The sequence below is a fragment of the Cygnus olor genome, chromosome 5 (genome assembly GCF_009769625.2).
Source record: "Cygnus olor isolate bCygOlo1 chromosome 5, bCygOlo1.pri.v2, whole genome shotgun sequence".
Classification (NCBI taxonomy): Eukaryota; Metazoa; Chordata; class Aves; order Anseriformes; family Anatidae; genus Cygnus; species Cygnus olor.
In genome coordinates this window covers 61077528-61091850 of record NC_049173.1, presented here as the reverse complement: position 1 = coordinate 61091850, position 14323 = coordinate 61077528, and the positions used below count along the sequence as shown (strand labels likewise).

The 14323-nt window shown below is 42.0% G+C and overlaps 2 protein-coding genes across 4 annotated transcripts in view; one reads left to right on the top strand and one right to left on the bottom strand.

Moving 5' to 3' along the window:
• USH1C (USH1 protein network component harmonin) overlaps positions 1-4039 on the bottom strand; it is a 45223-nt gene extending 41184 nt beyond the window's left edge. For all 3 annotated transcript variants that reach the window (XM_040559476.1, XM_040559477.1, XM_040559478.1), the window contains exon 1: positions 3899-4039. In XM_040559476.1, coding sequence (XP_040415410.1) covers positions 3899-3934 — 36 coding nt within the window. In that variant the 5' untranslated portion in view covers positions 3935-4039. The remainder of the gene's footprint in view (positions 1-3898) is intronic.
• A 5579-nt stretch (positions 4040-9618) lies between these two features.
• The window catches only part of OTOG (otogelin), a 109204-nt gene continuing 104499 nt past the window's right edge, over positions 9619-14323 (top strand). The window contains exons 1-4 of the mRNA XM_040559560.1: positions 9619-9729; positions 9813-9873; positions 10005-10059; positions 13831-13921. Of these exons, the coding sequence (XP_040415494.1) occupies positions 9678-9729; positions 9813-9873; positions 10005-10059; positions 13831-13921 (259 nt within the window). The 5' untranslated portion in view covers positions 9619-9677. The remainder of the gene's footprint in view (positions 9730-9812; positions 9874-10004; positions 10060-13830; positions 13922-14323) is intronic.

Genomic DNA, 14323 nt, shown 5'->3' with positions numbered 1-14323 from the left:
AAAAACACTGCACGCAGGACAAGACTGTTTCACTGAGTAACAATAGCAAGTAAACCATTTTTTTTACAGCAAATTTCAAAACACCAAAGAAGTCTGCCTTAACAGGGAACAACATGGTTAGAGTTGTAACTGACTGGTTCACCAGTACCACACACAGACTCAAGTCAAGGCGATATAAGACTCACCCTCTCCTGCTAGCTAAGGTACTGTACGAGCCTGCTTACATTGTCTCATGAAGAGCACTGAATATTTGAGTGCATTACCACTACACAGCAAAGACCCCATCTTTTCTCCTGGATAGGAAAGCAAGTAGTGACAACATTACATTTTTCTCCTGACAGGCTAGCTGGTAGATATGTCTCCCACCACTTCTCAGACACTAGAGAACCATGTCCAAACTCTACCACTTCTTGCAGAACATTCAGACTAACCATCCTGTTTGGTTCCTACAATTCTCACCCAACACCAAAAACTTCCCCCTCCCTTAACAAAACCAAGTGATTACTTCAATATTCATAGTGCTACACCAGGGATAATCTTCCCAGACCATCACTCTACTTAAGTCATTCTTCTCCTTCTACCTTCTATTCCACCAACTGTCGTTTCATTGTAGCCACCTTACCATTTACCTAAAATCATGAGCTCCTTGAGACAGAGCCTTACTATAGATATATAGTTACCTAGGCTTGTCAACAGCTTCTAACATGACTTTAATGTCATAAATCCTTAAAGATCATGCCTCCACATATTAAGAAAAAATAAATTATTGTGATGTGCAGTGGCTTGGACCAGTGAAGTATTTTAGTTTATCTCTCAATAAATCAACAGATCTGTGCACCAAGGTCATGGCTTCTGGTTGAACTGTACTATCTCTTTTGAAAATTAATTATATCTGACCTTGACAGATTCTAAGTGGTTAAGAGCCCACCCGATGTATCTCTGTGTTGGACAGATAACACATAAAGGTCATTTTCACACATAAAAAGGCTATTTGCACGATGAGTGCAGAGGATCTAGTACTCAGTGTCACACAAGTATATGCATATGCACTCTGTAAACTTGTCTATTAACATACTAACTATGACCAGGGTTTGATGAGGTTAACAAGTAGACTCCTAATCTCCCACTTGAACACAATGAATTTTAGAGACTTCTTTCTAAATTCTTCATATTTTTTCTTATATTCTGTCAGGACACAAAATCAAAGTAGTGATATCATTAGACTTACACTGATACCATACTAGCAAGCTTAATAAAAAATAAAGAAGCATTCAACAGGCAATTATCTGGAAAAAAAAAAAAAGGTAACACCTGAGATTAAAATAGAGACTGCAACTGATAAAAACCCTCTCAACTGTAAGAGGGGAACAACTTTAAGAAGCTAGTTATGACAAAGTTACCTGTTACGGGTTTATTTCACTAGGTGCAGAAATGTCTTGCTACCGGCAACTGAAAAACACAGAGCTGACTGCAGACAACTAATGAAGTCTACTACTTTCTTTTACTGTCTGCAAAATTATTACAAACTTCAGGTTCAAACATGGTTTTATGAAAACTGATACAGATAGATTTTGTAAGCAAAAATGAATGTGCAGAAATGTGTATACCAGTTCACTGTTTCCTGAATGAGCTTCAATATATGCACCATTGAACTTGATACACAAGACAACGATGTGAACTACCTAACTTCTGCTGCCCTTTTAGAACGTGGCAGAATCTATCAACTGAAAAATAAATCAGTTCTCAAGAGCATTCAAAAAGCAAAAATGTGTCCTGACCACTTAGCATAAGGAATTAGAACTGTCCCCAGTATTTGCTGTCTGTTATATAAAATGTCAAGTCTCATGTTACTGTGTCTTATGGAATCATACGTTGAAGCAGTAACAGAAATGCTGTGAAGAACAGCTGAAGACAACTTCCATTAAGAAGGAATACGTTAACTGGTTAGACACACAATACAGAGGTATTATATGCTCATTATTTCATATGAGGAAATGCTGAGAGAGCTGGGACTGTTCGGCCCTGAGAAGAAAAGGCTCAGGAGGGATCTTATCAATGTGTATAAACGCCTGAAGGAAGGGTGTAAAGAAGACAGAGCCAGGCTCTTTCCAGTGCTGCCCAGTGTGAGAACAACAGAACACGTGTGGCTCCCTCTGACCCTCAGGAAGCACTGTGTGCCCCTCACTGTGCCGTGATGGGGCACTGGCACAGGCTGCCCAGGGAGGCTGTGGGGTCTCCTCCTTAGAGATTTTCAGAAGCCTCTTGGACATGGTCGTGGGCACCCTATTCTGGGTGGCCCTGCTGAAGCACTAGGGTTGGACGAGATGACCTCCAGGGGTACCTTCCAACCTCAACCTTCCTGTGACTGATTATTTAAGGGAATCTTCACAGTAACTGTGTAACTTTCAGACTACAGTGATGCACTGCTGTAGCAGCAGCCCAACCTGTCAGCTTTTGCAGAACAGTATCAATTTCTATCTAAGCTTTGAAAACTATTAAGGGAAATTGAAGAACAGGCCATATAATATATTTGCATATATTATGTATTTTGTGCTACTGCTTGGTTGATGGGGAGAATTGATTAAAGTTACCAAGGGAAAAAAAATAATCAAATGAAAGCAGGAAATACCTGAGTGGCAAATAACTCAGATCCTGTGGCAGGTCATTTTTCTTGTTTTGACAAAGAAAAAGGAAGTAGCCAAGACGTAAAAATCCCCACAGAGGCCACTGAAAGCTGGATAATGCAAACCAATTTAAAGAAAAGATCTGCTCAAGTATCTTATTACTTAGAGAAATGGTTTTCACTTGTCTATGCATCCTACTTATTTACACCAACAAATGCTGACAATAAGACTTTCTTACGTTATCAGGGGTGGGACTAGGATAATTTATGACTTACAGCAGCAGCTAAAGGGAAGAAGTTTAAAGTTCAAAGTGGTAACCATCTGCCTAGAAACCAGAGTCTTTATTGGTATGTTGCACAACCCATTGGTGAGTTATACAGTAATAGGTAACAAGACAGAAATAACTTGCTAGATAGCTGCAGTCATCGTTATGCAGTATCCAAGTCCTTCATGTTTTTGGAATTCATTTTGGTTCTTTGCAGCCCCCCTACTTCATTCTAACAATGCTTTAGTTAATGGTTTATTACCAGGTGGTATTTCTACAGAACACATTATACAACTGTGTTTTCAGGAGCTACTTAAAAGAAACTCTACACCCTAGGAAAACAAGAAAACAAAACAAAACCAGTACCCCCTGAAAACAGTACTGAAAACTTCAGTTTCACTAGAGTGAAACTAAACTGCTATGAAAACAAACAAACAAACAAACAAACAAAAAACACTACTTAAACATGTTAATCATTTTTCTCTTCCTTTCCTTAAATGGAGCCTTTGGAGCTTACTCTCACACAATTTTGAGCTCTGCTGAGCACGTATTTAACCAGGCATAAACATGATAAAACGATGTGCCAGGCAGATCGAGTCGCTCCATGAATCAAGTGCACTTGCACATGACTGCCCAGGCACAATTGCACTCGGGAACGTTGAGGTCGGCTTGAAGGCCGCCGAACACGGGCTGGTAACACACGGAACTGCAAACGTGAACTGCCTCGGCCTGGACTTCAGCACCTGCGCTTTTTCCTTCCCTACTGACTGCAACGCTTCTACCATGACTTTATTAAAATCCCACAACACTTCTAAGAAACCCTAAAAAGCTCATGCATCGCGGAATGTTCTCGTTTTCCCTTCTCTCCTTCCCCTCTTCAGGGGAGTCTAAGTTCTACAAGCCCCTCCCGCAGCAGGCTGCGGCACAGGACCACCAAGCTCGGAGCCGGCAGCAGAGCCCGAGCCAGCCCGCTGTCACTCTGCGCAGCGCCCCCGGCCCGTCCCCTTACCTTGTGGCGGAACTCCCGGGCCACACGGCGCTCCATGCTGCGGGGAAGGACGAGGGTGCGGGTGCGGGTGCGGGTGCGGAGCGGCCGTGCCGCCGTCGAGGCCGCGCCCCGGGGTGGTGGGAGGCGCGCCCGCTGCCCGCCGCCTCCAACATCCCCGCCCTGCTGCGGTCAGCCCTGCACCGAGCTCCCGGCGGCACCAGGCTTGGGCTGGTTAAGGCAAAAGGAAAGGGGAAGGAAAAAGAAAAAGGGGGGGGGGGGGGAAGAAGAGGGGAGAGAGAAAAGAAAAAGAAAAGGGGAAAGAAAGAGAAAAATGGGAAAGAGAAACGAAAAGAGAAAAGAAAAAGAGGAGGGGAAAGGAAAGGGGAAAGGAAAGGGGAAAAGAAAAAGGAAGAGAAAAAGAAAAAGAATAAGGAAGAGAATAAGGAAGAGAAAAAAAAGAAAAAGAAAGAAAAAGGAAGAGAAAAAGGAGGAGAACAAAAAAGGAGGAGAAAGAGAAAAAAAAGAAAAAGGAGGAGAAAAAGGAGGAGAAAGAGGAAAAAGGAGGAGAAAGAGGAAAAGGAGGAGAGAGAGGAAAAAAAGAAAAAGGAGGAGAAAGAGGAAAAGGAGGAGAGAGGAAAAAAAAGAAAAAGGAGGAGAAAGAGGAAAAGGAGGAGAGAGAGGAAAAAAAAGAAAAAGGAGGAGAAAGAGGAAAAGGAGGAGAGAGAGGAAAAAAAGAAAAAGGAGGAGAAAGGAAAAGGAGGAGAGAGAGGAAAAAAAAGAAAAAGGAGGAGAAAGAGGAAAAGGAGGAGAGAGAGGAAAAAAAAGAAAAAGGAGGAGAAAGAGGAAAAAAAGAAAAAGGAGGAGAAAAAGGAAAAGGAGGAGAGAGAGGAAAAAAAGAAAAAGGAGGAGAAAGAGGAAAAGGAGGAGAGAGAGGAAAAAAAGAAAAAGGAGGAGAAAGAGGAAAAGGAGGAGAGAGGAAAAAAAAGAAAAAGGAGGAGAAAGAGGAAAAGGAGGAGAGAGAGGAAAAAAAAGAAAAAGGAGGAGAAAGAGGAAAAGGAGGAGAGAGAGGAAAAAAAAGAAAAAGGAGGAGAAAGAGGAAAAGGAGGAGAGAGAGGAAAAAAAAAGAAAAAGGAGGAGAAAGAGGAAAAGGAGGAGAGAGAGGAAAAAAAAGAAAAAGGAGGAGAAAGAGGAAAGGAGGAGAGAGAGGAAAAAAAAGAAAAAGGAGGAGAAAGAGGAAAAGGAGGAGAGAGAGGAAAAAAAGAAAAAGGAGGAGAAAGAGGAAAAGGAGGAGAGAGAGGAAAAAAAGAAAAAGGAGGAGAAAGAGGAAAAGGAGGAGAGAGAGGAAAAAAAGAAAAAGGAGGAGAAGAGGAAAAGGAGGAGAGAGAGGAAAAAAAGAAAAAGGAGGAGAAAGAGGAAAAGGAGGAGGAGAGAGGAAAAAAAGAAAAAGGAGGAGAAAGAGGAAAGGAGGAGAGAGGAAAAAAAGAAAAAGGAGGAGAAAGAGGAAAAGGAGGAGAGAGAGGAAAAAAAGAAAAAGGAGGAGAAAGAGGAAAAGGAGGAGAGAGAGGAAAAAAAGAAAAAGGAGGAGAAAGAGGAAAAGGAGGAGAGAGAGGAAAAAAAGAAAAAGGAGGAGAAAGAGGAAAAGGAGGAGAGAGAGGAAAAAAAAGAAAAAGGAGGAGAAAGAGGAAAAAAAGAAAAAGGAGGAGAAAAAGGAAAAGGAGGAGAGAGAGGAAAAAAAGAAAACGGAGGAGAAAGAGGAAAAGGAGGAGAAAGAGGAAAAAAAGAAAAAGGAGGAGAAAAAGGAAAAGGAGGAGAGAGAGGAAAAAAAGAAAAAGGAGGAGAAAGAGGAAAAGGAGGAGAGAGAGGAAAAAAAGAAAAAGGAGGAGAAAGAGGAAAAGGAGGAGAGAGAGGAAAAAAAGTAAAAGGAGGAGAAAGAGGAAAAAAAGAAAAAGGAGGAGAAAAAGGAGGAGAAAGAGGAAAAGGAGGAGAGAGAGGAAAAAAAAGAAAAAGGAGGAGAAAGAGGAAAAGGAGGAGAGAGAGGAAAAAAAGAAAAAGGAGGAGAGAGAGGAAAAGGAGGAGAGAGGAAAAAAAAGAAAAAGGAGGAGAAAGAGGAAAAGGAGGAGAGAGGAAAAAAAAAGAAAAAGGAGGAGAAAGAGGAAAAGGAGGAGAGAGAGGAAAAAAAAGAAAAAGGAGGATAAAGAGGAAAAGGAGGAGAGAGAGGAAAAAAAGAAAAAGGAGGAGAAAGAGGAAAAGGAGGAGAGAGAGGAAAAAAAAGAAAAAGGAGGAGAAAGAGGAAAAGGAGGAGAGAGAGGAAAAAAAAAGAAAAAGGAGGAGAAAGAGGAAAAGGAGGAGAGAGAGGAAAAAAAGAAAAAGGAGGAGAAAGAGGAAAAGGAGGAGAGAGAGGAAAAAAAGAAAAAGGAGGAGAAAGAGGAAAAGGAGGAGAGAGAGGAAAAAGAAGAAAAAGGAGGAGAAAGAGGAAAAGGAGGAGAGAGAGGAGGAGAAAGAAGAAAAAGGAGGAGAAAGAGGAAAAGGAGGAGAGAGAGGAAAAAGAAGAAAAAGGAGGAGAAAGAGGAAAAGGAGGAGAGAGAGGAAAAAGAAGAAAAAGGAGGAGAAAGAGGAAAAGGAGGAGAGAGAGGAAAAAGAAGAAAAAGGAGGAGAAAGAGGAAAAGGAGGAGAGAGAGGAGGAGAAAAAAGAGGAGGAGGAGAAAAAGGAGGAGGAAGAAAAAGGAGGAGAAAGAGAAAAAAAGAAAATAAAAAAAAAAAGGAAGAGAAAAAGAACACCGCTCTCTTAAGTGGCTCTTTGGGGTGAATTCACTCCTGGTTCTTCTCGTACAGCAGGAGCTCGCATCCAAACATCCCTCTTGTGTCTGTAGGTACATACATGTCTCTGGCCCTGCTATTTAAGAAGAACATGAAGATGTGAAATTTAAAGCGTGCTAACATCTGATGGGGGAAAAAAAAGAATTTGCTTCAATGGATTGTTCTACCACAAATAATCTCATTTTTTCATTTTTTTATTTTATTTTTAGGTAAGCTGAGTGAGACTGATTTGTGCTGGTTGGGTGTTCAAGGCTGATTTGTTTCTACCAGCCTTTCCCATGAAAACACCAGCGTTGCTTACACCTGTAGGCCCTGAAGTGCCTGCTTTGTGTAAATGAATAAGAACCAAACTTAGAGTGCCTGAAAGAAGCCTCTTTCAGACTAATGTCATTTAGGTAATTTTCTCTTGAGCTGGTTCCCCTCCTACTTTCCATAATCTAACACGATAATACAGACTTGTACAACTCAGGCTGGAAGCAAGAGGAGGAGATCAGCTAACCCATGTCCCTCAGTCTCACATCAGTATCAGCTTTACCTCCATAACTGGAGAGAACACGGTTTACATAAGCACAGGTAGCTTCCCTGCTCCTCCTTCCAATGGGGTGCAAACTTGTATGAATGCATATAAAGCCATGACAAAAATAAATGAATCCAGACTGCCAAATGCAAACTGGAATCTGTTATATTATTTCCATGTGAAAACCTTCTTCAGCTACACCAGCTCCTTTAGAATTTGCTCCTGCCCCTTTGAGAAGATGGCTTTGCTGTAAAGAAACATGTCAATGGTATTCACTACCCATTTCTCATAAAGGTGCCAGGAACAAGAAAGAGAGGAATGCTTTATAAGCCTGTGTTCTTACACATTCACCAGCTGTTTTCAGGGAACAAAATCAGAAGTACAACTAGTACATAAATCACTTGTCTGCTACCTAAGGTAAGTTGCAGTACCACACAGTATTGAAAAGCTATTCTATCCAAGCTTCATACACACCACTATATTACTGCTTCCCTGCAGGAGTAAACAAAATTGTTTTATATTTGAAAACAGAAGGAAAGAGATACAAAGTGTTTTACATCTTTTAAATTTCATGTATGTTTCCTTCAAATTTACATCCAAACTTTAAGTCACTGCTAGACAAGCACTTCTAGAAGACTTCTACAGAAATAGATCTTTTATCAGCTGGAAGTTATGTACATTTGAAAGAAAGTGACTTTTTAAACATATAGCTACATTTTGCAGGAGTCAGAAACTCCTCCGTGTAGTAAAATATTGTGGAATTGACTTCATGTGGAGATGTGAGAGCTGCACGGGACCATCAGGTAAAGGATACATCACAGAAAGAATGACAAATGTGACGAGCTATTGGTCTACTGTTACACAACCCCCTGAACTCTAATGCATAAATACAAAGCAAACAAACCCACAAAGCTACCCCGTGCTTCAAAACAGCAAGCTTAATAATCAGAAAACGTATGAGATGGTTCTGAATTTCCATTGTTTCAAACATGTCATATTAAAAGATGGTACAATTACACTGCTTATTAGTTTTGGTCATGAAATCCATCATGTTGAGAAATTAAATTACATCTAAATTAGGTTTAAACTAGTTCAATTTCTTAGTTGCTACTTGTGTCACTGAAGGAAAATGAATACAGTGGGCAGCCCATTTACAAGGTGAAGAAATACATTAAAATGTTTGTTGTGTAAACTGACTCCTGTTGCTTTTGATCTACTTTCTCTACTTCCATTAGTGTAATCTGGAACAGAGAGAGTGCACCAAAGCCAAGCGCATAGTGCATTCAGTGTAGATAGACTCTGCTCTGAGGTGAGGGTAGAGAAAAAATCTGCAAAATCTGTTTGAGGTTATTTGCAAAATGCTGTGCTGGAGTTAAAGAATATCTTTTCTGTCTCCCTTTTCATCTCTCATACATGCACTCCCTCCAGCCTTTGCAGAAGAGAAGAGAACTCTCAGTGAAAACGTTGCTAGTTTTCCATCATTTCATTAGAAATGAAACACTTGTTGCAGCAAGAAATACAATCCACAGGGACAAATTACAAAGGCAGAAAAGAGATCTTTTTAATGACTTGCTGTTAACAGACTTCCCAAAGCAGTCAGAAAAGGCTCCTTTTCATCTGAGACAGTTTCTCACCTGGTATGGGCAGCTTCTAAAGCTTCTGTTATAAGATATGCAAACCTGAAGAATGACGGGGAGAGACAGCAGCAGATGGGAAAGGGAAAAGAACAAACAAGGCAACAGAGACGGGAAGAGGGAAAGGGGGAAGAAAAATAGCTGAAGGAAGGTTAGCAATGACAGAAATTAAGTCACTAGAAAAAGGAAAAAGAATAAACCTGGAAAAAAGTCTACAGAAAGCTCCACATTCAAGACTGAATTTGTAGTAGTAAAGAGTTATCGGAAGCCAAAGAAATTATCACTATGCCTTAGCGGCATGCTCCATTCCATGTCTCACTCGTGTGGTTATTCAAGTTCTAGCACGACTTTCAGTGAACCGGGGCCAATGCTCAGTGTGTTAGGTACTAACACGGTTTGCTGGCTTCCCTGCACATGCAGACAGCTGTGTGGAAGCCGAGGGCTTTAAGCTATGAGACATTCCCTCCAGCAGCAGTGTCGAGTCCCCTTTTTGTCCGCGCTAGCGGTGGTGCAGACGCCCCGAGCCGCACCCCACCGCGGCGCTCACAGCTCCTGCCAAGGCACCGAGTGCCTCCTAAACCCAAAAAGCCAAGAAAGAGAAAAGAGACGTGAGAGGCCGGGCTCTGCGGGGCCGGAGCCGCTCAGCCAGGCCCCGGTACGGGGCGAGGGGCGGCGACCGGGCTGGCTGCCCAGGGAAGGGCCGGGGCCGGAGGGCGGGCCGGGGGCGGCTGATAAACCCCCGGCCGCCCCTCCCGGTAGGGCTCAGCCCTGGGTGCCGGTAGCGGCTGGTGCTGAGGGCTACGGCTCTGGGGAGGCCACTGCTGTTGTTCATATGGAGGCTCAGCTCCTCGTCGGGGCGCTGCTGTGCACCTGGCTGCCGCCGGGTGAGCGTCGAGCGGGGGGCAGGAGGGAGGACGGGGCGACCCCGGCCATCGCTAGCGTCTAACCCAGTGCCTTTGCCTTCCAGCTCTGTCCCCGTGGGGAGCCAGGGCGCAGCTCCCTCCCGGCGGGCACCTGCCGCTCCTCAGGTAAGAGCCAGCCTGGGTGGAGCGGGGCTCCCTTCTCGCCTCCGCCGCTGTGCGCGGCCGAGGGGGTGGCAGCCCGGGGCGGGGTGGGCTGTCCGAGCCGAGCAAACGGTGCCCTCTTCTCCTGCCCTCAGCACAGGCAGCGCTGCTGGGCCTCGGAGGGGGGACGGCCTCGTCGCGGCCACGCAGGTAGGGAGTATGGGCCGGGCGTCGTGAGGGGGCGGCAGGCGGGCATGATGGGGTCAGGCGGTGGGGAGCGGGCTGCGGTGCCCCTCAGGGGAGCTGAGGCTGCTAGGGTGTCTGGCTTTTCTCTGTGAAGTCACCTGGGAATAGAGCAACCTTCTCTTGTGGTTGGTGGCTTTGAACCAAAGGGGGACCAGGGCCCAAGGGGTGATGTGATGCTGTTGTTTGTTGCCCAAGATGGTGCCTTGCATTTCCCACCTAGCGCTGGTGTGAAGTGAGGCTCCTGTGAGGAGTGATTACTAGTGCTGCTCTGAGAGATGTCTGGGTTTTCATCTGGATAAAGTTCCTCATATCTTACCTGGACAGATATGTACGTTACCATGATGCTTCCAGTGTTTCTGGTGACTGTTTCACCATTTGTGGTTCTTCAGGACTTGTTCAAGCAGCATTGAACATCTTTTATCTCTGCCGTAAGGAATGTCAGTCATGAACAGAACAAAACTTAAGCTTTCAAGTGCTAAGTAGCGAGGGAAGAAGGTAGCTAGAGCTTCAGTCCATTCAGAAATAGTTGTGTGTCACAGCATGTATTCTTGCTCTGAGGAAAGCTGAGGTCTGATTTGGCTCATCCAGCAGGGGTTACTTTGTGTGAGCCTTTTCAGTTCCCTGTAAAAGTAAATGAGCTGGTGGTATCGGGTCGCTACAACCAGGTACTGGTTTTTGGATGTGGTTTATCTTGGCAACCCAACTGTATCATTCATGGTATGTTGCTGAAATGTAATTAGGGTGTGTGGTTCCCACTCCCTTGTTTGAGGGTGGGAAAAGGAAAGTTTGCTTTGTAGCCCTTGTTCATGGCTCTGCAGAGGAATCTCTTTTGTTTCTGCTTTCTCCCCTCTGTTTTAGGGAAAAACCTCAATGGAGAGAAAAACGTGCCACATAATTGCAAATGGGTAACAGAATCAACCACTGATAAGACTGAGTGCTTACAGATTGAGGGACCCCCAAGAATTCAACATATAGCAGTAGACTCTGTTTTTGTTCTGTGCTGGGCTGCTGAGGATAAATCTTTCAATTAATCTTCTGTAAGAAATACGTTTAGGAGAGAGGAAAAATAATAGTGACAATGAAGAGTAGTTTTCTAGCCATTTGAACTGTCTGAAACTAAGAGTAAGACATTTTCACACGTTTTTACATGATTTTGCATTCCATAAACTTTCTTGAGAGGAAGAGGCACAGCAGCACTAAGTGTTGGTTACAACTTCTGCAGAGTTCATGTTCATGAAGACGTATTTGATGATATAGTTTCTAAGATCAGTTCTCAGTCAAAGACGTAAATGAATATTTAAAATGTAAAATGCTTGATGTGTTACAAGTGCTTTGCAGAGTCATGCACAGGACTGAGAAACTGTGATGAAACTTCAGGATGTGAAAATTAAATGCAATAAATCTAACATCCTCAGATGAAGTTACATAGGCACAGCTGGTGTTTATGATTTCATTGGAAATATTTGCTTGGTTACTTGTATCACTCTTTACATCAGTTAATGCTCTATACTAATAGGTAAAGAAAACTTAGTGATGAATATGTTAATGATATCTGTACTCAATAAACTACCACATCACTGAAATATAACCATTGTGCGGATGTAGCTGTTGCTCTTTAAAATTCCCAGGCGAAATAGACGAAGAAATGAAATGACATGTCAGTAACATTTGTTACTGCAGTAAATAAGCTACACAAATGTAATTAAATGCATCTCTAATAAGTTAAGTCTTATCTTAATCTTCCAGGGATAGAAATGGTCACATTGACTTGAGAAACATGGTGCTTGCCCTAGATGTAGGCAATTCTAGAAAAAACATGGGAGGTTATTGTGAAGATAAGTAATGCATTTTTAATTAAGGAATGATAATTCAAAGGCATACTTTTACCTGTAATGAGCACGGCAGTATAATAATGACAAGAATATTATAGGATTATGTGTAACCTAAGTAGATCTGCTCATCCATTTTACTGAGTAGATTATATAGGCTGAATTGTCTTCTGTAATCTGATGTATTCCTGTCCTTTTTTTTCTTTTTCTAAAAAGGAGATGTAAATATTTAAGTTATGAGAAACTCTTTAAAGAAATTTGGAAGCAAGATCCATGCTGTTACTGCTTTCCATTCTGCATGATGGCTAGTAAATTTTGCAGGAGTGATTATGTGCATAATAAACACATTATTTCCTTAGAACACATTTTCTACAAGAGCTGATATTCAAATATGTTTGGAGTAGTGTGCCAATTCTCAGATACAGTTTCCTCCCCCTCTGTGTCCCCCCCCCCCCAAAAAAAAAAGTTGTTGAAAGTAGGAAAACAATGTCTACATAGTTGTGTTTTGTCCTATTTCTTTCCATTGTTAAATTGTTTCCTTTAAGATGGGTTGTTTTTGTTTACAAGTTTCCTTGACCATGGATGTTCAAAGGTCCTTCCAAAGTCATATCAACATCACCTCTGTGTATAAATATTTAGCTTTTAATGTAGTGCTGCTTCTCTGTAAGTGGAGTAGCCAGGGTCATAAATTTGAAGTACAGTGCTAGAACTTTGCCCCTGTAAGAAGAGAAGAAGATACTGTTACCTTCCCATGCCATGCCATTTGCTGTGAGCTGTCCTTGGGTAAAGCTGTCTAACAAAAATGTTGTTCCTCTAATTTACCTGTTAGATGCATAGTGACCATGACTGACTGTTAAGCTGTTGACAGCTGTCCTGTGGGTTCTCTCTCATCCCTCTTATCCCTAGGTATTAATGCAAGTTCCTGCCATGGGACTTGGTTGAGATTAAGCCTATTCCTGCTTCAGAAGTGATACAAGTGCCACTGTAAATAATTTGAGTTTTGAAAGTGATGGGACTGTGATTGACACCACTGATAGGTGGAAGATGAAAGGATGAAATGGAAGTTGGATTAATAGATGAATATGGCAAGAGTGGAGGTATTGGAGAGGTTGGTGGGAACAGAATCCAAGTATTGTCACGTGACAACTTATGGAAGTGATTCCAAAGTGAAGTGGGCTATAAGCATTAGGATTCCGAAGGGGTGATTTATTGGAGAAAGAAAGCTTATTCACCACAATGTTGATAATTCATACGAGAAAATTTGAGATGCCCTGCTGCTGAAGTTTGAAGGCATTGGAGAAAGAAAATGAGATTTTTTTTTTTTTTGTCATATATTTTTTGGAGTGTTAGAACAACTTGGAAAGTTTAATATGATGGTAGGAAACATTTTTGAAAACTTATTTGGGTGTTGTCTAAAGAATTTGGGTGTTGTCTAAGAATGTCTAAAAAATTTAGAATGAGAATGTTTAGTGATTTGTGCATGCCTATATTGTAAATGATTCTAAATAACGGTAACAGAGTGGATGAATTTTCAAAACAGCAGAATGTTAACATTGAGAATAATGGTAAGTATGTGTGCTGGTATAGAGCCTTTATCTGTTGGGGGTGGAAAGGAATATGGAGGGGGTACAGAAGAAAGTTTATAGGCAATTTTGGGTATTTTGGCTTAACTGGCTTAGAATCTGCATGCTGTCTTCAGGCATAATGTACTTTGATACTATTTTACTGGAGTCATTACAGGGTGACTGTACTTTTAAGTATACCATATGGTTTTTTCATGAATTTTTGTTAAGTTGATATCAAGTAGTGAGCTTACTAAAAATGGTCAATTGATTGGTAGACTATGAAGAGACTTTTAAACTCTTGGTTATAGCTGCTTAAATAGCTCTCTTGTTCTTTCTGAAAGGAGCCTGGAATGGCAGTTCATAATGCTTCATCTACTACAATATCCTTGTCTCAGAACAGAAGATTTCACAGTATGAAATGTGGACCATCTAGTAAGTTAAAGTTTTTACATGAAACAAATTCAATGTATATTCTGCATGACTTAATTACTCCTATGAAGAAAAACTAACAAAGCTCTGCATAACCAGGCTCTACCTTGATTGGTCTCAAAAGGCTACAGAAGTATGGCCATTTAAAGCTAGGTCAAGCCTCGTGATAAGTTAACAGGTGCTTCTTGTTTGATCATTTAAAAGGCTGTCTGTAGTTGCTGTGTTTTCTGACAAAGCTTCTAGCATGGCAATCTGCTCTTGTACTGATATACCTAAAAGTGTGGATTTTGCTGCCTAGGTGCTGTTAAATCACTTGTCTTGTGTCTGTTGCCTGCTCCGAGGTTTCTTGTTATATTTTGGCTGATGTAATCTATGGGTGTTTTTTGTGTGTGCAATCTATAGGTC